General features: G+C 34.7%; 3 protein-coding genes across 6 annotated transcripts; all 3 read right to left on the bottom strand.

The window, feature by feature from the left end:
- Window positions 1-941: 941 nt before the first annotated feature.
- Window positions 942-8451, bottom strand: LOC107409503 (uncharacterized). Its single transcript, XM_016016941.4, has 14 exons — window positions 7808-8451; window positions 6929-7098; window positions 6330-6433; window positions 5263-5329; window positions 4926-5015; window positions 4680-4844; window positions 4451-4591; window positions 4277-4354; window positions 3534-3646; window positions 3390-3450; window positions 2305-2472; window positions 1720-1821; window positions 1481-1570; window positions 942-1318 (listed from the first exon to the last, which is right to left on the bottom strand). The coding sequence occupies exons 1-14, from the start codon at window positions 8085-8087 to the stop codon at window positions 1256-1258; spliced, it is 1692 nt and encodes a 563-aa protein (XP_015872427.3). The 5' UTR covers window positions 8088-8451; the 3' UTR covers window positions 942-1255.
- Window positions 8452-8827: 376 nt separating this feature from the next.
- Window positions 8828-12628, bottom strand: LOC107409802 (uncharacterized). Of its 4 annotated transcripts, XM_048468266.2 has the most exons (10): window positions 12448-12627; window positions 12119-12285; window positions 11337-11441; window positions 11125-11181; window positions 10663-10743; window positions 10460-10513; window positions 10274-10308; window positions 9872-9961; window positions 9590-9749; window positions 8828-9445 (listed from the first exon to the last, which is right to left on the bottom strand). In XM_048468266.2, the coding sequence occupies exons 1-10, from the start codon at window positions 12587-12589 to the stop codon at window positions 9329-9331; spliced, it is 1008 nt and encodes a 335-aa protein (XP_048324223.2). In that variant the 5' UTR covers window positions 12590-12627; the 3' UTR covers window positions 8828-9328. The 4 variants fall into 4 exon arrangements, with proteins under 4 accessions (XP_048324223.2, XP_048324224.2, XP_015872715.3 ...); XM_048468267.2 differs by lacking the exon at window positions 9872-9961 and having other exon boundaries at window positions 12448-12628; XM_016017229.4 differs by lacking the exon at window positions 10460-10513.
- An 894-nt stretch (window positions 12629-13522) lies between these two features.
- Window positions 13523-15983, bottom strand: LOC112490514 (cation/H(+) antiporter 15). The gene has a single exon (XM_025070387.3). The coding sequence runs from the start codon at window positions 15957-15959 to the stop codon at window positions 13545-13547; it is 2415 nt and encodes an 804-aa protein (XP_024926155.3). The 5' UTR covers window positions 15960-15983; the 3' UTR covers window positions 13523-13544.
- Window positions 15984-24858: the final 8875 nt, after the last annotated feature.

Raw genomic sequence — 24858 nt, 5'->3', positions numbered from 1 at the left:
AACACAAAGTAGAAATCCAATACTAGAAATAAATTATAATTTTACGTATGAAACCGCTAAAATCTCTCCATACAAATGTTAGATTTTCTTTTTTCTACTAAAACTGAAATATATATATATATATATATATATATATATATAGGGGAAAAAAAATTATGGTGCGGCAGTCAATGCTTTAAAAAAAAGAAAAAATGTCCGGTTTGTTGTATATATATATATATATATAGTCAATATTTTTTAAAAATTATCAATATTTTTTAAAAATTATCAATTTTGATGGAGATCCGTATGCATCCAAATGGACCTGTAGCCTTCTCAAGCATTATTATGCATTAGTTTCTCTCTGAAATATTATATGAAAAGAAAGATTTCCAGATTCCTTAACTGTATCAATTTGTTAAGGTTACCAGTATCGTTCCTTTTCTGTGCAGTGGAAATGACGGACGCTAGAGAACTTTTAATGGACTCCAGCTTTATTTTAACCCCGCTCAAGTTTAATATATAAATATTTTCACATATATTAAATTAACATATAAAAGTTATTTAAGGATAATCATAAAAAAAAAAAAGAAGGGAAAATTTGAACCACGAGAAATTGATCGACAATATTAACTTCCTTTTTCTGCAATTTTATAAGTATACTATGGTTATTCCACAAGTGACATAAGTCTCATGTCAGATTTTATTGCTGTTGCACTGGCTTTTTACCTGCCATATAAATTTTCTTACATTCAATTTATATCCAACAATACAGAAATGAAAATATTTCAATAAAAAAAAAAAAAAAATCTTGTAGAACATAAACAGGTTTTCATAATTGAGAAGCAAGCGAAAAAATGTCTAATAGCAACCGCAAAGTGAAATGAAACGGAAATACACAGTCCACCGTATGCCCTTTCCAAAAATTTCGACTTCTGGGAAGGACAGGCCATTCCATCAAATAAGCAACAAAATCTTTGTTATATAGCTGGTTAATTAAAAGTCCAATCATATTCTAACATTAACATTACACTTTGCTCAAGAAAGTTGAAGAAATCGTACACTGTTAAATTATCAGTCTAAACAAAAAAATTTTCCCGGCTTCTTGATGGTTTGCATTCTAGCACAAACAAATCAGAAACATCTTCCCATGAGTTAACTGATCCCTCGTGTTGTGAACTAACCGAGACATGGATGAAAACCACCGACAGTTTCATCACTTTCAATTTCAATCGAAGCCACATAAGTCTTTTCTGGTACAATTTTGCTCCAGTTATCATGCTGTTTTCACCTTTCGAGAGGGTGGCCTCCGAAATAAACTGATTAAATCATCAAGACCCTGTTGAATAGCTCATTAGCTATATATATATTTTTTATACTTTTAACATTAACAGTCATGTATTTCTATTTTATTCTATTTAGAGGCCACAAACAAAGTAAAATAAATTTTCCGTGGCATTAAAATATAAGTAGGTATGAATAAAGGGGATAGAAGAGATACCCTGGTTGTGATGACAAGAAAACTGAATAGAACTATCAAATATGATCCCAAAACTAGAAGCAGCAGCAAGTCAAATGTCACACTTGCAACCTGTATCAACATACTTGAGATGATTAATATTTAAGCAGCAAAAGAGCGAATTACATAAAAATACATAGATGCCTATAGAATTTCCAAATCCTCGAAGCAACAATATTTGTAAGCACCCATATTACAATCAAACAGTGTAGGTTAAGTACCTGATATACGTTAAGCTTAGCTCTAGACGAATCATAGAAAGTGAACATCCCATCAAGCACCTCATGTTGCACACTCACTTCATCAGTATGCTCTTCTAATTCCTGTAAGCAACATGAATAATACAATGGACCAAAAGAAAAGACTGAGAAGATGAGGATAAAAAATATCCAGCATTTATAAACCAAGTAGGTTTCTTCCCCAAGAAGAGAGAATTTATTTTACTTTCACTGCAATTTTCTCATGGCCATCACGTGGAAGCACAAAGATCCTTACTAATCTGTTTGATATTTAACTAAAAGCTTCTAAAAATTAAAAGGGAAGAACTATCAAAATGTACTGCTACAAATTAACTTTGAGAAATCTATCATCATTTAGTAGTTTTTTTTTTTTTTTTTTTTTTTAAATATTATTTCATTAATTCACATGTGGTTGCCTAACCAAATTTGTCATGAGGACATCATCGTCAGACCAGGGCTAGCCGAAAACTCAACCAATTACTGTGTTTTAGATTGGCTCATACTCATATATTAAAAAACTGAACAAAAGAAGAAATAATATTCATAAGAAATGTGAAGATAGAAAACCTTTTTCAAGGCCATGACAAATGGATCATTCTTTGATAGAAATGGAGTCACGCGGGGTGTTCGTGACAAAAATTCCAACCATGACCTTATGTAAAAAGGATTCACAGCTAAACTACTGTTGTCGGCAAAGATTTCGATGTTCTTTCCTTGATAGCCATAGATATGCCTCTGCATACGGTAAGGAAAGACTGCATCAGGATAATATACTATTAAAATGATAATTTAATCAATTCTAACCATTCTAATTTTCTGTGGGCATGGTCAAAAAATTCTAAGAAAACAAAACCACATTCTAAGTTCACATTTTCAATCATCATACTGGGCGCCTAACAATCAAGACATTGTAGCCATTTTAATGCCCTTGTAAGAATGGTTGTTTCATTGGTAACTGCAGTATGTATAAAACAGAGAGAGAAATCTACTTGCCACTAAAGGAATGCAACTACATTTTCAACTAACATTTGTAAGAAATCATAGTATCATCAGCCTCCATCACAATTCAGCATCCAATCTTTCTTTGTAAGTTATAGATCCATAAAATTTTCACATGAAGAGAGCGAGCGAGAGAGAGAGAGAGAGAGAGAGAGAGTACAGTAAGCAACAAGTTCTACTTGGCCAAAACGAACATAAAAGTATGATTTCCAACAAAACAAGCTAGCCTTTTCACACATTTTGATTATTGAGACACCCATTTCACACAGAATTTCAATGGGAGGGAGAGGAGGGGCTTGCTTAACAAACATCTGCTTATTATGTTCATATTCCATAGTACATTATTGTTCAAGGATGATTTAAAACTACAGTTACCAGTACTCAATGAAATAAATCATATCAAGCATACTTTGACTATCTTGCTTGTAATGGAATTACTTTTTCAATTAATACAAGTATAATTTACCCACATACATCATCTACCTCTAGTATAAAGATTAGCATATAAAGCAATCACATTACACATACAGCATCCACCTCTTGTTTAAATATTAGCATAATAAAGCAATAACAATACACCTAACAATGATAGTTTAAGTAAATTATCAGGAAAAATTCAAATGAATATCTCTCTCCAAATAATAAAACCCTACCGCAAGACTCTCAGAAACTAACTTGACACTTCTCATGATTGCAGTTTCGTTCACAAAATGCCTGCATAAAAACCAACATGTTAGCAATCCGCCATCTATTACAGACCTTCCAACAACAAGAGAAGATGGTGTAAAAAACAAAACCTGCTATCAACCAACCCTCCTGTGCTTTCTAACAATTCAGGAGCAACAGAGAGTTCAGAAAGGGTGGCAGCAGTAACTCTAAGCCTTGAAAATTGTTCATGCTCCCAAGCTACCTACAGCAGGTCGATAGTCTCATAATCTGGTCTAAACAATAATACATTGAAGATAAATCTGTATAGGTAATTTTTTTTTTCTCCAGCAATAACTTTATTATCATTTTCCCTCTATTAGTATTTTCTTAACAAACAGCAACTTCCTTCCTCTAAAAGTTTGAGGCTTCATGCCTCAAAAGATTCAAGGCTTAAGCCTCACAAGCATACATCTTACAGGCTTAAGCCTCGTAAGCCAAAAACATCTTCTTTAGGCACACCAAAAATTATTTTTAAAACACTGAAATAAAATTTGGCTAAACTAAGTAGCTGTACCATAGATCACCAACCATGGAAAGGCATGTACTTATTGATGAAGTCGATTAATTCTCGTTGATAGAAAGTAATAAAGTCCTCTAAGTCATTCACATTATAAAATTCTATTGCTCTGATTAAAAGATTTCCTTGATAATTTAGTGGTCTACCAAATTATAATGAACTTTCCCTCTGAAAGTACACAAAATAATTGAGGACATCACAAGCTTCCTTCACACAAGATTCACAACCAGCTTATTGACCTGGTACACCAATCAATATGGCTCTATTTGGGATTGGAAAATTTTTCAATTCAAAACTTCAGGTATAGTTACTTACTCGAGGATTTGAAATATTTATTTTCTTGTGCTTCAGGCCTACTTTAAGGCCCAGTTCTACTGCTACATTAGAGAAACCCTACAAAAACCACATCAAACAGAATTAAGATGCAGCAGCAAACTCATTTACTTTGACAGTACCTCTAAAATATCTTGTGCAATTTTATTAGCTTACTTCAAAAATTTGTTTTACATAGGCATTTTCAGGAGGCTTAGAGACATGAATCCATAAGTCATTGTCCCATGATCCAATACTATTCAAGCAGATAGCATAGTCAATACTCTCCCGCAAACGTTGATCAAAACTCCGGAGCCACTGAAATACATGAAACACTACAATAAATGGAGACAGCTGCATAAAAGAAGATAATGAAAAATAAAGAACAAGAAGAAGAGAAATGCACCTTATGAGTCCCATTGTAATTATAAGGTCCACCTGAAGTCAACCCAAAAAGTATGTTGTACTTTGCTCTTGTTTTTGGATTTGAATACAGAAGAGAGAATAGCCTAGCAATTTCAAGAAGTGCAACAACGCCGCTTCCGTTGCTATCACTCCCCACAGACAAAGCCTACAAATTCATATTGTCTCACACCTTTATAAAGCTGCTATAAGTTGATTTTAAAAGTAAAAATATAACAAAGTTACATACAGGAGCAGCCCCAAAAGTATCATATGATGCTACTATAGCAATTGTTGGAAGATGATTATCCCCATCTGCTTTTAATCCTGGCAACCATCCCTGTCACCATTCAAATGAAAGTTTTAACTTACAAACATAATCTAGCAAAATCCCTTACAGCATCCTCTATAAGCTTAGAAACGCATGCAAGAATCTCTAAGTTAAATTATGTAATGAATGAAGATTATTATACATAATTATGGATGATTAGAATCAGTCTCTGTTGCAAACCCAAATCCACCAACATAAAAGCTGAATACACAATAAGTATAACCATAAACTGGACACTGAGACATGAAACAGGTACCTGAATATTAGTAATGGTGGGTGATACAATCTTCCTAGGTTCTGGCACCGAAATGACAAGTTTGTATCTGCAATGTTTTACAACAGGTGTACATGAGAACAGGACTATGCATCTACCAGAATATGTTATTGCTTAAATCTCAAAATGAAACCATGCCAGGAAATAATCAGTTTCTATATCTGTCATACAGAACTGTAATAGCTTATAAGCAATTTGATATTTCATTTCTATAATCTTCATTTTCATCCTATAAAGTTTTACTTCATCATTTATCAGAGGCTATTTGAAGACAAAATGCTGTAAGCATCCAAGAACTGGCTCAAACTGTTCTGCCACTTCTATCAATCAGACAAGAAAAACTCCCAAGACATCCATTAGATACACCTCTTGCTCACACTCTACATAGGTATCTTACAAACCTTCTTTTAAAGTAAAGCAAGAGAAGAGGGATTTTCTTTTCATTTTGTTGAGGGAAGGGAGGATTAGCCAGCAACAAGACATACATCCAAAATTTTGGAGACGTGTCTGAAAAATCACAGAATGGAAACAAGAATGAAGAGCCAAACAAGCTCAGATCATTAACATGGCTCAGACATTGCCTATTGCCTATCTATCAGGTACAAAGAGAAAATAGCATCTTCTTTCCTCCATCCATGCTTGAAAAGTGACAATAAGAATATAAGAATGAATTCTGATTAGAAGTTTCTTATTAAACATACGAAGCTGCCTATGCTAATCAACATGACAGGCAATTATGGCATTTAGTAAAAAAGTAATTTCAATTTATTTCTTATCCTGTATAATTTGAATTTCTTCCTTAAAGCATTCTGAAGAGAGAGATAGAAGAAATTACATCCAAACATTTCTCAATCAAACACCAAAATAAGGGATGCCATCTATAATCATGAGATGCAAATTCCTGGACACTCTTGCGGACAGAAAAACATCCTATCAGATATGAAAGCAGCAACCAACCTCATCAAACGCAATTCTTTTTGTCTACTGAGTACTTGACTCTCCCAACTACAATTTCCAACAATTTTGTTTAAAAATATTAATCCACTTACCCGCCAGTAGTAGCAGTAGCAGGTTGACCAGTGGCATCATTTTTCTTGATATCAGCCAAAACAGCCTCAATATCATCATCCTCAAAAGCAAAATATACAGGATACTGTTACAGAATAAGAGATAATAATTATAAGTGAGACACTTGAAAGTATATCTATAGAAATGTAATAATTATAAGTGAGACATTGAAAGTATATCTATAGAAATGTTTGGCTTCTAAACACAAACATCATTTGCTAGCGGAGATATCGGAAAGCCCAAAATTATTAAGGAAATCATTTTTAACGCTGAAGATAGAAGATTGCATATTGTCACATTTAGAATCTCTCTTAGAAATATAACTCTCAATAGGCTACCAAGTTCATAAAGTTGGAAATTCTCATATTGAGGAACTTATTTCCTCTAACAGGTAACTAAGATAAGGAATTACACTAACCCAATTGTATACAAAAAGGAACTCAGATAAGGAATTACAATTCATAATAAATAAATAAATAAGGACCTGATGCAACTACACTCTCAAACAATAAAATTATGAAACCAACACCATAAGAAACAGATGCCAAGCTAAAGAGAAATTAAAATGAGATCTACTCACCGGTATATTTGAGTGTATAAGCAACTGTTCAAGTTCTGCTATTACATTCTTCATTTGGTAATGTCCATGATCTTGACGATTACTCCCCTTGTCATCTTCATTTCCAAAACTAAACGTTTGGGGAAGCAAAAACAGCAAGCCTCCCAGAGGCTGCCTTTGAGAAATGTATTCTGAAAGACGGTTGCCACAGCAAATAATAATCTCCATTAGGCGATGGCAAAGAAGCAAAGAATTTCACAACGAACTTACTTAAGCCACTATGAGCCTATTGAAGCTCGGAAATCAGTAGGAACACAGCATCCAATTAATTGCGTCCATAGTATCAAAACAATAATCGAATATGACATCTCTTTCTGAAACTTGTAAGGAATGTTTATACTAGGAAGGGTAGTGGAGAAGGGCATCCCAAGTAAGCGAGGTCAAATATCTAAGCCACCCCATTCTATCTAGATGGCAGTAGAGGTAAACGAGGTCAGCCTTCGTGCTATACCAATACCCATAGCTGTCCTTGACAAGCATTTAGGAAACATTTGAAAAAAAAAAAAAACTCTGGTACAACTACGAGTGAGAAATATTTTTTCTCAGCGACGGTACTTCGCGAAAATCCAAACCTCAATTCAAAAGTATCCAAAGCAGTAGTTACATATCATTGACACCCATAAGCTAAACGATAAAGCTCAAAAATGTTTTTTTTTTATTTTTTTTTATTTTGTTTAATTTTTTATCATCGTGATCTTCACCAATAAAAAGAAAAGAAAGGATATGCATGGAAGGAAATTGTTTGAATTCAGATCCAGAGAGTAAAAAAAATAAATTAAAATTAATTAAATAAAACAGAAAGTACAATAAAAATGTAAAGTAAAGTAAAGAAGGAGGAACCTTTGACAAAAGAAATGTTGAGTTCGCGGAGCGGAATGATGAGAACAGTGCGGGAGAGATCAGAACCCGGAGGGAAGTGCAGAGAGCCAGCATGGTGATTGAGGCCGGCGAGGCGGGATCCGAAGGGGACGCCGGAGATGTCATACTGGATGAGTCGGTACACGTCGACGACAGTGGCGCCGTCGCAGAGCTCCACGCAGGCGAAAAGCACTAAGACCAGCGCGATTACTGAGTACACTGACTCCAGCACTTGGGGGTCGCTGCCCTTCCTCTGCGCCATTTTTTTTTTTTTTTTTTTTTTTTAAGGAAGAGGGAAGCTAGGGTTTGAACTTTGAAGGATTTTTGGAGAGTCAGTTAGAAACGTGAAGCCCGAGGATCTGACTCTCAGGAAGGGAAGGGGTCGATCTGGCTCCCGACGCTAAGCATAATTTTATTATGATTATTATTATTATTATTATTATTGATAAATATTATTAGTTTATTATTGTTATTCTTTTTAATTTCCGGTATTTGATACATATTTTATTTGTTCTGTTTTTGATACATGCTTATTTCTTGTATTTGATACATATTTATTTGAAATTATTTAAAATCGTTTATATAAGTTATTTTTTTGTTCTCCGAATTGAGGTCTTCATCGGTGTTATTGTTCCTCACGTGCATGAAAGTGTTTAATGAAATGTTTGAATAAAATTTGCTCAAATTTATTCAAAGTTGAATCTCACTGGACTTTTCAGTAGTATATATACGTATACACCAACCAAAATTTTTAATAAATACATATTTTATGCTCAAGGATTCAAGATTTAATAGTTTGACATATGTACAATCTTGCATGGATGATAATTAGCAATACAAAATGCAATAAACTTTTTTCTTTTTAAGGGAAATATTTAGCTTTCATTTAGAAACAGTGAGGACAATCGCCACCATAACTATTTTGTCATTACAAGATAAAGCTCGTCTAGCTAATCAAGGAGCAACTCTACAAAAGTAATAATAGTATATGACAATCCATCCTGAAACCAACATTTAAATTTAATTAGGCCTTAATTGGAAGAATTCTCCAATTAGGGAAATTTCCAACTAAAATCATGTTTTACATTTCATTTAATCTAATATATACATAGAGAGAGAGAGAGAGAGAGAGAGAGAGAGAGAGAGAGACAACAAAAACACGAGGGATGCAGTAAATTAAACTGAACCAACATGAAGCCTAGAAGAATGGACAACTCAAAAAGTTTAACTTGCAGAGACACATTAGAATCAGCCATTCATACCAGAATTGGTTCTTCTGCCTTTCACATTTCATCTCCGACTATCTTGATGGGTACTTTTTGTAATTCTACTTTATGTACTGGATGGAAGACAGCCAGGTATTGACATGTAAAGGGTATGGAAGGAAGAGGGGAACCAAGAAGCATCAACTCTACGCTGAAAATTTTAATAAGGTGGTACAATACTTTCTGTCCACCTCCAATGTGTATCCCAAAAAATAAATAAATAAATAACAATAATCAATCATTTTGTGCCTTCTTCATTTTCCGGAAAGACAAACTGCAGATCTTCATTATCTCTATAGACTTGAAAGAGAGCGGCAGCTTTGTAGACAAACATCCCAAACATGGCCGGCAAAATCTGAAATGAACAAAGAACAGTACTATTAGTGAGAAAACAAACATCCATTTTAACTATTTTGAGCTTTTAAGGCACTTCAATCAGACTCAAAAGTTAAATTGTTTCAGACAAGAATTTCATGACAACAGAAACAATCTTAAACACCTGGAAATCCAAGAAGTCACTGACAATATATCGATGAGATAGAACCCACAATCCATATATTGCTGCCGGGATCACAAGCCTCGGAGAAGAGAGAGCAATACCACTACCCTTTATTGATATCTCTAGCAAATCCTTGACATCTTCACTTCTTACGCCAATTCTGGATCATAACATATAAATACAAGCTTAAACAACAAGAAGGCATGGAAGTTTTGGCTGCAAAATTAAGATAGCAATGTGCAGCACCAACAAAAACAAATATCTAAACGTTTTTGATCGTACTTCTTTGACTTTTTCTGCATGAAGATTTGAGGAACTACTTCTCTGGACAGGTTGTCTACATGTTTGTACAAGAGTTGAAGGTACAAGCAACTGCATATAAATCACATCAGTTAAATTTCCAAACCAAATACAGACAAGAAGCTGCATATGCAAGATTAAAATCTTCTTCTCATTCCTTGAAAAAATGCTAATTGATTTCATGCAGCCAGATAGGTCATTCTAGATTAAATAGTTTACACGATTCTAAGTTAAATATTCAATTAGAGAAAAAAGGTAAGACACACCTTAAGTCATACGGCTTCACATATTTAAAAGGTTGTGGGATTATTACAAAGAAAAACAAAAACTACGAATAAGCAACTGCAGAACAAAAACAACCTCAATTATTTAGAAACAACTAACCTGAAAAGAACCCCAGTTGCATAACTAATAGCAGCCTGTGCAGTTGAGAAGCAAGTCAGTGCTCCATAAGAACATAAATCTTTTATGTATAAATTTTATGTTTGAACATCTCTCTCATATTTTTTTTTTAAAGGAAAAGAAATTAGTTTTAACTATATGGAACGATCAATGTTGTTATTCATCTGCCTTGAGTATATATATCAAAGCTATTTGGACCAGATTCACAATTGGTAGCTCCACCTGCATAGCAGCGAAGTAGAACAGACCCTTAAACAATAGAAAGGCTATTTAAAGTGTCCACTTCACTTATCCAGGTGACAGCATAATGTTAAAGTTGGAAAGTATTTTTTTTTTTTTTTTGGTCAAAAAAAAAAAGAGGAGAGAAATACCTGAACCGATAGGGCAACCAAACAATAACCACTACATGCAGTTCCGATACCAATAGATAAAAACATCAGTTCCCTCTTGAGCTGCAGGAAAAGGAAAAAGATTCTAAAACTTCCATGTAAGTGGACAACAGTAAAATTTGGTATATCAGCAAAAAAACAACTTGTTAAAATTTGGTGAGCGAAATTTATTTCAGATTTTTTCCCGAATATAATTTTACAAATTCATCAGCTAATAACAGAAGAGAATAGCTATTGTCACATAAAAGGAAAAGCCAAACACTGTGGACAGAAGAAAATAGTAAAAGGAAATTAAGTCAGAGGCGATTGTCCAAGAGACTGTCATTAACTGCAAAAATTTTTAACAGATGAAGAACACATAATTCCTACAATACATATCACCGAAACACGTAGAAAACTACTTACAGAGATAAATATGAAATACACTTAGATTAAGAATCATACAGCTTCATATCTGAGAAGGTTAAGTCTCTTCCTTTTATCACTGTCATCCTGCATAGCCTGTTATGACATATAAACAATCAATAATATTTAAAAAGAACCTTTGCTCCATTAAGGCACCATTTTTTTTTTCAGATCCGTTACCATAAGCTAAGTCTGATTCTTAAACTTTTGTCTTATTTCCTTTCTGAAGGAATAACAGATTAGAAGCAAACCTTAGCAAGAGCTTTCTTGTTTACTGGTGCAGAGTTGTCACCTAAAACCCACTCCTGGGTTTTTGACAGTTTCAGAAATCCTCCATCATTATCATTTGCCATGACCTAATACATTTAATTTAATTATTAGGGAAAAGTAATTTAAAACTCAAAGGTGAGCATTATAGTTTGTAAGCCAACTTCATAACAAAAATTATAATGAGATTTAGCAGTAAAACACAGCAACTCTTAAACCAAAGTTAGAATAGAGTAATTTTAAAGTAGAAATAAGCCCCAAAAAGATGAGGAATTGAGGATAGATATTTATCCTAAACATTCAATTCAAAGACTTTGCATCAAAAGGAAAGTCGAGACAGCCCCAGCATGCAATTCCAAAAATGCAAACTTAACAAAACACAGATAGCCAGACTAAGAGTAGTTAAAACTTCAAAAGTTGAGATATTACTAACCATCACACCCTTGCTGGTCATCAGAAGAATCTTTCCAAAGTATGGCAGAGGCAATTGAAGAGCATTATCAGAAATTATTGCATAGAATAAAATGGCCCGAAGATACTAGTTACATACTATTTTAGTCTAGTCACTCTCTGATTCTATTTGAAATAACTATGCACTTCGTGTCAAATGATGCTAGATTAGAAGGTAACTTTTGGGTCGCTTAAGTTTATCAAAGAACTATACTAGGACATACCAACTAATGTAGGACTCTATAGAATTTCACAACAATCCAAAGCAAATTGATACATTACATCAATATGATAGTCAAAAAAGAGATGGCTTTACCTGCTCTGGTTGTTGAGAACTGTCAGCAAGTGTTCCAGCATCAGCATCAACAAACTTCATGACCTCCCTCTGCCATAAGATATCTGAAGCTTTTGATATAAAATCCCCATTCAATTGCCTCTCTCTGAAGAATGTTTGCAGAACATTCTCCTCTGCACTTTCACGCACTGGAAATCAGAGAAATTTTATTAAAAAGTATTACACATATCAAATTGGAGTTCAAATGGGAATAACAGAAAAAGAAGGACCCCTGAGCACATAACGGAAAACACTAGAAATTCAATAAGAACTGCAGAAGAGAATCGAATTTGGAATTGCCTGAAGCTCACCTGCTCGTGGTCCTGCTTCTAGAAGTCTGGTGGAATGTGGTTTGGGAGGACGAGGAATAATGGAATGAGTTCTGGGGTATGGAGAGCGGGTAGAGCTGGTGATGGTGATACACCACCACCCAGACCTCAGAAGGGTATCCATGGCGGATAATTGTTTTGGGTGTCCAATCCAACATATCTTCCCAATATTATACCAGGAAAGAGGACGTCGTCGTTTAAGATCCCCACGCTTCCCATTTTTATTCCCATTATAAAATGAATATTAATTATCTTTTTTTTTTTTTTTTTTTACAATCAATTTCCTTAAACTCATAAATTATTATAAATTTATGTTTTAATAGCTACAATCAATTTAACGATTATAACTATCATTAAGTTAGTTTTAATTTTAAATTTTTTTATTAAATTATAATTTAGAATGAATTATTTATATTTTAAACGAAACTAGACTGCTAAATTAGAGGGTGGGTACCTTCTTTCTTTATAAGTTATCTTTTAATTTTTTATCCAATAATTACAAGTGAAAAAGAAAATTGACTTTTACTCCACATTTGAACATATGTATATTGATGACGGAGCAAATGAATAGCTAGAATATTAACAGTGATGTTACACCGTCAAAATATTTGTCCAATTTATTTATCAAATTAAATTAATGGCACAAACTAATATATTCTTAATTTTTAAATAGTTAAATTAATTAAAAAATAAACTAATTAAATTTTTTTATATAATTTATTTGAAATATTAATCACTATATGTGTTTTCCTGTTTTCCGTTCCATATCAAAAAACAAAAAGCATGCATTTGCAGTAAATATTGGTAACAATTAAACCGATTAATCGTGGCTAGCTACGCAAAGAAACATTATACTTACAACGCAAAACTGCAAATAAGTACGTATAAATCAAATTAACAAGTGAGCATACAAACCCAAAAGAACGAATAAGAAGCAATAATAATTAAAGATTGTAAATATATGTTAACTCTATAAGCCCAGATCATTTTGAGGTTTTTTTTTAATTTTTTAATTTTTATAATAATAATAATAATAAATGAAAAAAAATAAATAAATAAATAGAGGAGAGAAAATGAGACTAGATGATATGGTCATCGTCACGATGAAGGTTGAGTTTTCGGATGAGAAAGGGTGCAAAATGAGGTCTGTGGAAGAGAGGAGGGTGCCATGTCATATGATGATGAGCATCAAAGTTGTCCTTAAGCTGTGCAGCAGCAGCAGCAGGAGCAGGTCCGGCTAATTCAGTAGCATCATCGGCAGAGACACAGCCCTGCTGCACCACCAGAATGGATGTGTTAGGTGCAAAGCTTGAAGACACCAAAATGTCTCCCAAGGGTCCCAACTCCGGCCACTCGCTCCAATCTGAAAACCCAGATGTCAGACACGACCGAGCTCCTCTCCCTTTCCCAACTACGTACATATCAAATTGTTGTTCCATCATGCTCAGTACCTTGATAATTTCATCCCCATTATTCACCTCCACCTCTATTATTTTCATACTATTATTATTATCACTTGCTGCTGCCTTGAGCTTCAGCCCTTCAATGTATTGTTTATCAAGTTGTTTCTCTCTTTCGGCATCCGTTATGGCCTTGAGAATATCACCGTTGTTGTCGTCGTCGCCTTCATCTTCGGGGAGGAGGTCGTTTTCTGCTGCTTCTTTAGTGGGGACAAATCTCATCACGGTTAAGCTTACGCCGACGCATTTGTTCCCGCACATCCTGCAAGCGTACGCCAAAGCCTCGCGGTCATCACGGCCCCCGATGAAGAGCATGGCGATATGCTGTACGTGATCATCATGGTCATGGTCATGGTCATTAGTGTTGTTGTGTTCGTTGGTAGTGATGAGGCCTCCTCGGTCTACAAAGATAGCCACGGAACAGGATGCATTGTCCATGACATTCCTGTTGACGCTTCTAAAAGGCGAATTCACATCCTCCTCTTCCCTAACCACTCCATCCTCCCACAGCTGCTTGTGAAAGGGGAGAAGGATGAGGGCCACACGCTTATCCTCCGCCAGGTTGCACACGTCCTCGTGCATGGTGCTGTAGGATGACATGGCGGTGAGCGATTGCACCGTCATGTTTTGGGTCTGCCTCTCCAAGTTCTCCAGCGCATTGGATATGTGGTCGTCTTTCACGCTGCTGTCGTCCGCCGTGATGTTGCACGTGTCGTGAACGATAAGCATGGCGGACGCGTGCCCTACCAGCTCCACCAGGTGCAGCGCGTACGCCATGATAGGGGAGTGCTTTGTGGGATTGGAAATGCCCAGCAGGTTGATCAGGCCGCTCACATTGGCCGCCGAGTTGATGCACGCCAGCATCCGGAACTCGGAGTCTGGTTGCAGTTCCAGGCTTCGTATGGTCTTGTTCTTGTACTGGCAGGCCAGACGGCGGTCTCTGTTGGTGCGCCTGTAAACCAGGGCAATTAGAGGCCCGACGGCTGCTGTCATGAGCCAGAGAGCAATCACCATGACGGTGTACGTCTGGGTGCTCAAAACCATCAGGTCCCTAGCAGAGTTGGTGATGATGAGCGCAAGCAGGCCTTTGGTATTCATGAGAAGCCCCAGAGCCAGGCCATCGCGGGGAGTCATCTTGTTGAAGAATACAGCCGCCGAGAAAGTACTGGCGATCTTAGTACACAGCGCCAACAAAGTAACGGCCAAGAACCTTGGGACGGTGATACGGCTGCCCGTCTGGAATACCTCGAAGGTGTCGGTTCTGAGGCCGATGACCAGAAAGAAAAGAGGGGTCATGAGCCCCGAAACGAAGTCTTCGAGATTGTCGGTGAGGGCGTGCTTGAGCTCCCCACCCTTCCCCTTGGGCAAGATTACCCCGAACATGAAGGCCCCCAGGATGGAGTGGCACCCCGTGGAGTCGGTGATGTAGGCAGAAGCTATGACCCCTGCCAGAATGAAGCAGATGTGATTGTGGGAGTAGTTTTGGTCGTCTTTGGTGGTTTTGCGGAGCATCCAGGAGACGGCGGGAGCAAGCGCATATATGTAAAAGAGGACGATCAAAGCCGTGGAGATGACGGTGAAGATTTTGCCATCGTTGGAAACGGCCACCGCCAGAACAAAGAGCATCCAGGAGAAGATGTCGGTGATGACGGCGGAGGACAAGGCGGTGCGGCCGACGTCGGAGTGGAGGAGCTTGTGGTCGGCCAGAATCCGAGCAAGGTCGGGGAAGTTGGTGGTCCCCAGCACAACGCCCCAGAACAGGGGCCCGTATTTGTTGACGGAATGGTCCGGGTGTCTCATCAGCAAGTGGTGCAACCCGTAACCAACAGGGACGGGCAGAATAAGACCGGCAATGGCAGTGCTGAGAGCCTTCTTCCCTGCTCGTACCACGGGCTTCATATCCACCTCTAATCCCACCAGGAACATGTAATAGATTATCCCCAAGTTGGCTATGTTCTCTAATGTTATTACGCTGTTGTATGGAAATAACACTTTGCACCCTAACGACGTTGACCCCAGCACGGATGGACCCATTAATATGCCACCCTGCCAATCCCACCATAATTATACATATATATATATATATATATATATATATATATATATATTAACATTTTACGCATGCATGTACATTAATTCATTCATTCATATATATATATATATATATATATATATATTAAATTAATAAGTAATACTAATTAATTAAAAACAAATTAAAAAAAAAAAGATATTATTATATATACTAACAAGTATTTCAGCTGCTATTCGTGTAACACGAAGAGGCCTGAGAGCTAGCACCATAATACGATTAACGCAGAGGATAACGAAGAGCTGGAGAACCAAGAGAGGAAGAGAAGCGGCCAAGGCGTTCTCTGCCCTCCACAACCCTTTCACATGGGTTACTGTTTTCTTAAAGCACATCACCATCGAATTCATTTCCTCACTTCTCAGACAGTATTCCATGTTTAGGTCGTAGAAGTTGGTCGCATTACAGGTTTGAACTCTCTCCATGATCTATTTCTATTTCTATTCGTATTATATAATATATATATATATATATATGCAGATGATGAATTTATATCGATCAAATGATCCCTAGCTAGATTTAAGTTACAACAACATCAACATCGATCAATGATCACAAAATCTACAATTTTTTTCTTTTGTTTAAAAAAAAAAAACTACTGGGTTTGGGTTTTGGAGAATAATTAATATTATAATTGAGGGAGCTTGAAGAAATTGCTTTTTCAATATATATCAATATTCTCTGTTTTTTTTTTTTCTTTCTTTCACACATATATACAAATGCCTTTTCTGTTATTAATTAGTTGTGCACAAGTCTATTAATGTACGATCCAACCCTTTATTTGGATGGTAGTTTTTGCTGTTCCTTGTTGTCACAATTCATGAAATACCTTAACAGCAGTTTCTTTTTAATATGTTTTTATCGTTTGCTTAGTTGTTGATTAATTAGAGGGTTTTAGTGAGTTGATGGGGATGAATTGGATTTGCTCTTTTATATAGTCAAATACTCTGCATTCTCCTCATATACGGCTTTCTACGCCTTAAAACTCTTCTCTGTAACAATGCATGGAAGTTCTTAACTTAATTGAATACCGGTGAAATTCAGTTTTTATTATTTCCTTTCCTTTGTTTGACCAAGAAAAATATTAATATTTCCTTTAATTAAATAGATGTTTTCATCAACATTAACAACTTATTTTAGACTTTTCAAATAAAAAAACAAAAACAAAAAAAAACTTACTTTTAAAAAATTGATACTTGTAAAAATGAGAAAAAAAAAAAAAAGGTCCAGTTTTTTAAGGATATCAACAAAAGTAAAGAAGTTGACCACATCACACAACTTATATAAAGTATGAAAATCAATATTGTGATGCTTGACACCTTGAGCTCCTTTCAAAAGGAATAATTGCATGAAGTTCTTTTCTTTTTTCTTTCTTTTTTTCTAATAAAAAAACTAATGCAGGAAGCCTCCTGCCCGACTAATAATCACCTTCAACATGCATTTCAAAATGATATCCATGATCATTTTTCTCATCTTATTTTTCTCTTGTAATAAAAAATAATTACTCATATAAATATTTAATATAATTGATCACTAAAAAAAGGAACTATTTAGTATATTTAAATAATTTACAAAAAATACGTGTACCTCCTTAATCCTTATCCCAAAGAAAAATAAATTATGAGTTATACTCTCTTGAAAAATTAATAAATAATAGATTAGATAGGCCCGGCCGTCCTTAATGCCTGCTTCTGTTATGAAAATATATATATTACAATTATTATCATTTCACCGTTAAAATATAAATTTACTCAAATATATTAAACGACTACTAAATTGTAAAGTACATATACCTGAGTCTATGGCAATAGAATTTACCAATTTGGTACCCGACTTCTTAATTTTTTTTTTAATACAGTACCCAACTTAATTAATAATGCCCCTGCCAAATTTTGTAAACAAATACTATATATATATATATATAAACCTCATAATTTACCATTCAATTTAACTTTATCTATATATCAATGTCTCCTTAAAATATCTTTTGAAAACGTTTAAAAAAAATTATATAAATATTCAATAAAAATTGAAATTTTAATTTATTTGGTAACAAATTTGTATTTTATTATTGTCGTACATTTCAAACAAAAATTGTGTATATTTAGCTCCATCAACGCATGGCCATGCCTTGTGTACCTATATATGACTTTATTATTATTATTATTATTATTATTATTATATGAATACAAAAGTTGAGGAGGGTAAACTCTAGTTGACCGGAGAGTGATGGTATTAGAACTTCTGCTTTATTTGTCAGAATATAATCATTTTACCGTTCAATCTATTAGCACATGGATATGCCAATATATGCATCTTAAATGACCTAAAGCGATAGAAACAACTGTTGTGGAATATATATATATATATATACAAAGAGGTTAGGGTGAGGATCGACCGAATGGGTTATATGCGAACCAAACATGTGATGAAATTTCCTGTTCTTCGATTTGTATTGCTGTCATCTACGGTCCAACTTCAAAGCAACTCTCACATGAGAATGGCTGGCCAAATTTCCCCTGAGCCCTTCCCGCTCATAGCAGCTTACATTCCCACTCTCACCAGCTTGAAAGGACTTTGCCAAAATTCCCAATCACACCAGCAGCAACCAGCATTACCATCCTTGCAAACCTACCAGATCGCACCACCATTGCCATAGCATTGCCATCTTGCAAACGCACCAGCTCGCACCATGATTGCCATCCTTCTCTGTACCCACCAGCTCATAATCTTCTATTTTGCATGTCTGTATTCTGGCTCTTTTTATCTGTGAGTGAGTGAGTTTATGTTTTGTAATTTTTTTTTTCATTCTGTTCTTTATGTTGGTGATTTTTTGTAGTCTTGCATAGTTGAAATTGTTAAATGTGGGATTGTGATTTGGGTTGAGAAATAACTTGAACGAAGGCCAATCTTCATGATGATTTTCGAAAATTTAGAAAATGATACTTTTCGCAGAAAAAGCATGGATGTATGCATGTTGTTTTTCTTTCCTAGTGTATAAATACCACTGTTCATGCATACTGTTCATGCGTACTGTTCATTATGTAATAATCAATTCACTTAGTCTATCATAGTACAAACACGAAAGAGATATTTGCACCAATTGTTTTTGGGGTATACGAATGGCCAATCCATGCATGCTATACAAGAAAAAATAAGTTTGTTATAGTTGGAACACAAAGTAATTCTATTTTGTAATTCCTATATCTACACACACACACACACAAAGACATATGTATTAATATCCTATTGTGTTCCGTTCCAAAACTGCTTAGTTTAGTTTTGAATAAGAACTTTGAATAATTATAATCCCCTTAATATACATGAGACATAGAGTTAATAGATTAAATTGATGTCATTACTTTTTATTTTTATTCTTTTAATAGCCTTTGCGTAGATTGGTTAACCTCTCATTGATTAAAGAGTTATGTATCAATATTTTTTTTTTCCTTTATCTAGCAAAGATGTAATTATTTCATTGTTTTACAACTTATATTTTTCATTTTCATATGTACTATTAACCTTTTTGAACCCCATGATTCAGATTTATTTATTTATTTTTTTTTTTGTTGATGCACGCATATTTGTTTCTTTCATTATAGAGTGTGCTGGATCAACAACCATAATGCAAACTCGGCAGATATTGGCTGAAGTGTCTTTATTTTTGCAACATTTTTCTCTTCTATTTAGAAACTAAATTTTTTTAAAATAAAAGATATTACCACCTCTCATGATGGTTTTGCTTTGCTGTCTACCAGGTTACAAATTAATCAATAGGAAGCTGGTTTGAGTGTAGAATAGTTGGAAGCAAATTCAGATTGTAGACGCGTTGAAGACATATCCTTGCTATCACATTCAAAATCCATAGATGATGTTTACATTCCCCAAGTGGCCTAAAACTGCAAACCAAAGGTTGGACAAGAGTTTGAATCGATAGATGGGGTACATGGATTCTACATTAAATATGCAAAAGAGGCGGGGTTTAGTGTTCATAGCAGTTCAACAAAGAAATGTAAAGGTACGAATGAAGTTGTCAGGAAAGAATTTGTGTGTTTTAAGGAAGGAGTATCTTCTATAAATGACGGTGAGAGAAAAAGGTGTCGAGGGATGACAAGAGAAAATTGTAAAGCTAAACTTGCCGTGGTTAGGTCAAAAATGGGGAAATTTTTCATCATTGTATTTGTTGAAGAACATAGTCATCCATTATCAACCCCTCGAAGAGTGCATTTATTGAGGTCACATCGTAGTGTGTCTGAAGCCAAGAAGTCACTAACCTTGCAGTTTTCAGCAGCAAATGTGCCAACTCATCAATAAATAAGCATTCTTGAATTTGAAGCTGGAGGTATAGCGAATATTGGGTGTACAAAGAAGGATATATATAACCATGAAGCTAAGGTGCAGAATGAATTAAGAGGACAAGATGCAAAACTTTTAAAGGAATATTTCCTAACCGAGCAAGAAAAGGATCCATGCTTCTTTTTTAAAATAGATGTAGATGATGATGGTAAATTGAAGCGTTGTTTTTGGGCTGATTCGGTGTCTAGAAGAGCTTATGGATGTTTTGGTAGTTGTATTTGATACAACTTACAACACTAATCAATATGGTATGATATTTGCACCCTTGGAAGGGTGAACAATCATGGTCAAATGGTGCTTTTTGCATGTGCCTTTTTAAGTGATGAAAAAACGGAATTATTTGTTTGGTTGTTTGAGCTATTAAAGGATAGCATGCCGATGAACAACCCAAAGATGATCATTACCAATCAAGATCCTGCAATGAGAAAGGTTATAGTTCAGAGCTTACCGAATACATTTCATAGGTATTGTAGTTGGCATATACTTGAGAAGTTCTCTACGTATTTAAATGCAATCACGTATAGAGATTTTTATAAAGACTTCCAACAATGCATTTGGGAATCAGAATGCCCTAAAGAGTTTGAAAGAAAATGGGTGACTACCATTGAGAAGGCAAGCCTATATAACAATGATTGGTTAAAATTAATATTTGAGCTACGTTCAAGATGGGTACCTGCATATGTTAACCATATATTCTCAGCTGGAATGTCAAATAACCAAAGTGCAGAAAGCTCCCATGCATTTTTCATGTTTCGAAGAGAAACTTATTGATGGATTTCATACTTCAGTTTAATAGGGCGCTTGCACATCAACGTCACGAAGAGTTAGGGGCTGATTACGTTGATATTAATGAGAAGCTTGTTTTGAAATTGCCATTGGAAATGGAAAAGCAAATGGCTGAGATTTACACACGCAAGATTTTTCTTAAGTTTCAAGATGAGTTGTGGCATAGCTTAGTAATAATGCCACAATTTGTTCGTGAAAATGCTACACACAAAATGTATGTGGTTGAGAGTAGTCCAAAAGAAGGTGTTCGTAGAGTGTGGGAAATTGCTTATGATAAAGAATTGGACTTTGCATCTTGTACATGTAAGTTTGAGAGTGAAGGACTTCCCTGTAGACATATCTTGGCATTCTTGAGACTGTTTGGTGATATTCCTTTGCCAAATCAATATATAATGAAAAGGTGGACTAGAGGTGCAAAATGTCAAATAATAACTGATAAGCAAGGTGTTGAGATAAGTGGACAGCATAGTTCAATGTTGACTTGGCAAGCTAAACTATTTCAACTTGCTTCGGAAGTCATTGATAAAGCCATAATATATGAAGAGGCAAGTGTAATTATGAATGATGGTCTTTAAAGTTTGCTAGGCAAGATTGAATCCATAGTTAGCAACACGAAGAGTGGAGGCATTTCTGAAAAAGATAGCACTGCTCATGACTATGAAGCTTTGAAAGACCCATCTACTATGAGGGCAAGGGATGTAGAAAAATTGGCCAATCGCACGACAAAAGAAACTATCCGCTCCTCAACAATCCGTAAGAAAATAATACATTTACTATTTATTATTCTTATGCAATTTGTATGATCATACTTTGTACAAACCATGCTGCTCATCTATATATATCAGGACCTGTCCAAGATCCCTCACCAAAACCACAGACAAATCCCGATCCCAGGGAAACCCTACCGGACCCTCCAATGGAAAATGTGGCAGAACCTCCCCTAAGGGTTGGACTTACTACAAACTTCCTGCACTGAAAATACACTTCTATATATACCACCTTATTCCTCCCATCTTACTACATTTAATTCCACAAATTTGCAGCACTTCAAATGAATAATAGGAAATCAGTGCATAATTAATAAATAAATGTCCAAGACAGTATACAGAGCTTTATTGAGATACAATTAAGTATTAAAGTTATACAACAAAGGATGGAAAGAAATATTACAATAGAAATAAATAAAAAGAAAGAGAACTCCTCGAAATACAACAGCAACAAAGATCAAGCTCGCTCCGGACGAAGGTCTACCACTCTTTGTACCTAGGGGAACGAATTTAAGAAATATGAGATGCTAATCATCTCAGTGAGTGACCCTATCTACTATACAATTATAATGGTAATAATAATTATAGTACACTTGATTAATTAAGAATAAATAAGTAAATAAATAATAATTAATTGAAAATAATATTTTCTCTCAAAACCCTCACCATTCACTCCATTGGAAAAGTTCCCCTTTTAAAATATTTTCGCAAAACCCAATATTTTATGCCCCAAAAATCAAAGAATAATTAATTAGATAAATTATAAATAAAATACATTAAATTAAAGATTTATAATGTATAATAAGAAACAAGAATAATTTTAATAACAATTATTAAATTGTACACAAAATGTCATAAATAAAATAAGCAAAATCACAATAAAATTTACATAAAAAAATAATTAAGGAAATATCAAATTAAACGGAATGCAATAATTTAGAATGCACATAAATACAAATATTAATTTAGAACTCAATATATACATTGAAAACATTTTAAAAAATCCAATAATTAAATTTAGAATAAACATCACTAGATAAAATAAATAAAATCGTAAATAAACTTGTATTAAAGAAATTTGGCATAAAACAAAAATAAACTCAGTATATAAATTATAAAATTCATTGTTTAAATCAATGAAATAATCCAGGAAATATTTTAATAGATTTTAAACCTCAATTTAAAATAGATAAAAGAATACAATAAAATTCATGTTAAAATCTCAAAATTTAAATAAATAATATCAACATGGTAAAATAAAATACTAAAACACCAATTTAAAATAATTGACAAAACATGAATAAATACATTTTAGAAAATACTAATTGTAAATAGGTGATAAAACAAGTTAAATACATTTAATTCAAATACGACCTTAAAACTTTAGGATTTGAAATTTATATCTGAGAAATAATACTTGACACACCACATTATATACCAGTGATGCCTTATGATATCCAGCGTCCCGAGCACCATCTGGCGGGAGGTTAAAGAGAGAAACTTGCATACAGTCGCTTCGGCGTCCCGACAGCGCCGCTGCTTAAACTGTCATCCCGGCCATGGAGGGGGGCGGCTTATGGCCAATATCAAACTTGCCTGTCCTCGGTCTGATGGCAACTCACGGGAGACATTATAACTTGCGCGCTTATCCACATATACAGTACAGAATACCAGTATTGTATGAGTGCATCTAAAACAAATAACCATATTATTTTTAAAATAACAATAATAAATTTTTATTTTTTCAAAACTCACCGTGGGAATCATACCATTTTTCAAATTCACAATCCCACATTTTTTCTTTAATCCTCATCATAAATCCATCACTTTAAAATCCATCAATTTTCAAATCCATCAACTCTCCATTCCATCAATTCAAATATACGAATTTTTCCAATGGCATAAAGTCAAATCTTTAATATTCCAATGTATAAATATTTTTAAACATAATAATTCAAACCCATATCTTTCTCAATTCTCAAAAATTAATTTAAATCAACATATCCTTTAAACCCACATAAACTTCATAAATGACTAAATTCTACAATTCCTCAATATATAATAAATTTAAAATAAATAATTTCCTTCAAATCCATACAATCAATCCACACCAAAGTAATATTAAATCACATAAATTCATAAAGTATTAAAAACACATAATTATGCACAATAAATCTAATAATAAACATGACAATAAATTAAAGGAATTAAAACCACAATTCCTTTAAATTCACAACTATATTTTTTGGCACCAAAACACACATTAAAATTTTCATAAATTAACAATATAAAATTAAAGAGTAATTTTATTAAATCACCAACACATAAAACATATTTTTTAAATAATCAATTAACATAAAATATATAATTAATCACCCAAAATAATTTTTGAAGGTGGGTCACTCACCTCGAGCACGCAATCCAACCAAGATCCTCCATAGGATTAATTTTACGGCTCACACGTGCTCCTAGAACAACAATATTACATAGGATCAAATAAATTAATATTTTATTCAGATAAATAATATCCGATATCCGGGGACTAACACAAACGATATCCAAAATTCACAAATAAGGTGTCTATAGAAAGCTAGTGAGACAAGGATCACATTACCGACCTCTATTGACCTCAATTTCGTCGGTGGTGGCCGAAAAATAAACGGAAAGTTCCGGCCAAACACTCCCCTCCACGTATCTCACAAACAGCTTGGAATTTGGGCAAATGGAAGTCATTTTTGAAACCAGGGGGCCAAAAACTAGTGGAGAGGACCGGTCTCACGGTTGGAAACCATTGAAAAAGGGGTTAGCCGGAGGACCGCCGGTCGCCGATTTTGGATGGCCGATTCCGGCGCGTCCGCCAGCCAAATGGCCTGAAAATTGGCCGCCGACGTCGCCTGACCATGGGCTCTCAAGCCCACCAGTGCGTGTTGCCTTCCAG

This window comes from Ziziphus jujuba, chromosome 10 (genome assembly GCF_031755915.1).
Source record: "Ziziphus jujuba cultivar Dongzao chromosome 10, ASM3175591v1".
Taxonomy (NCBI): domain Eukaryota; kingdom Viridiplantae; phylum Streptophyta; class Magnoliopsida; order Rosales; family Rhamnaceae; genus Ziziphus; species Ziziphus jujuba.
The sequence above is the reverse complement of the archived record's forward strand: the minus strand, read 5'-3'. Positions and strand labels throughout refer to the sequence as shown.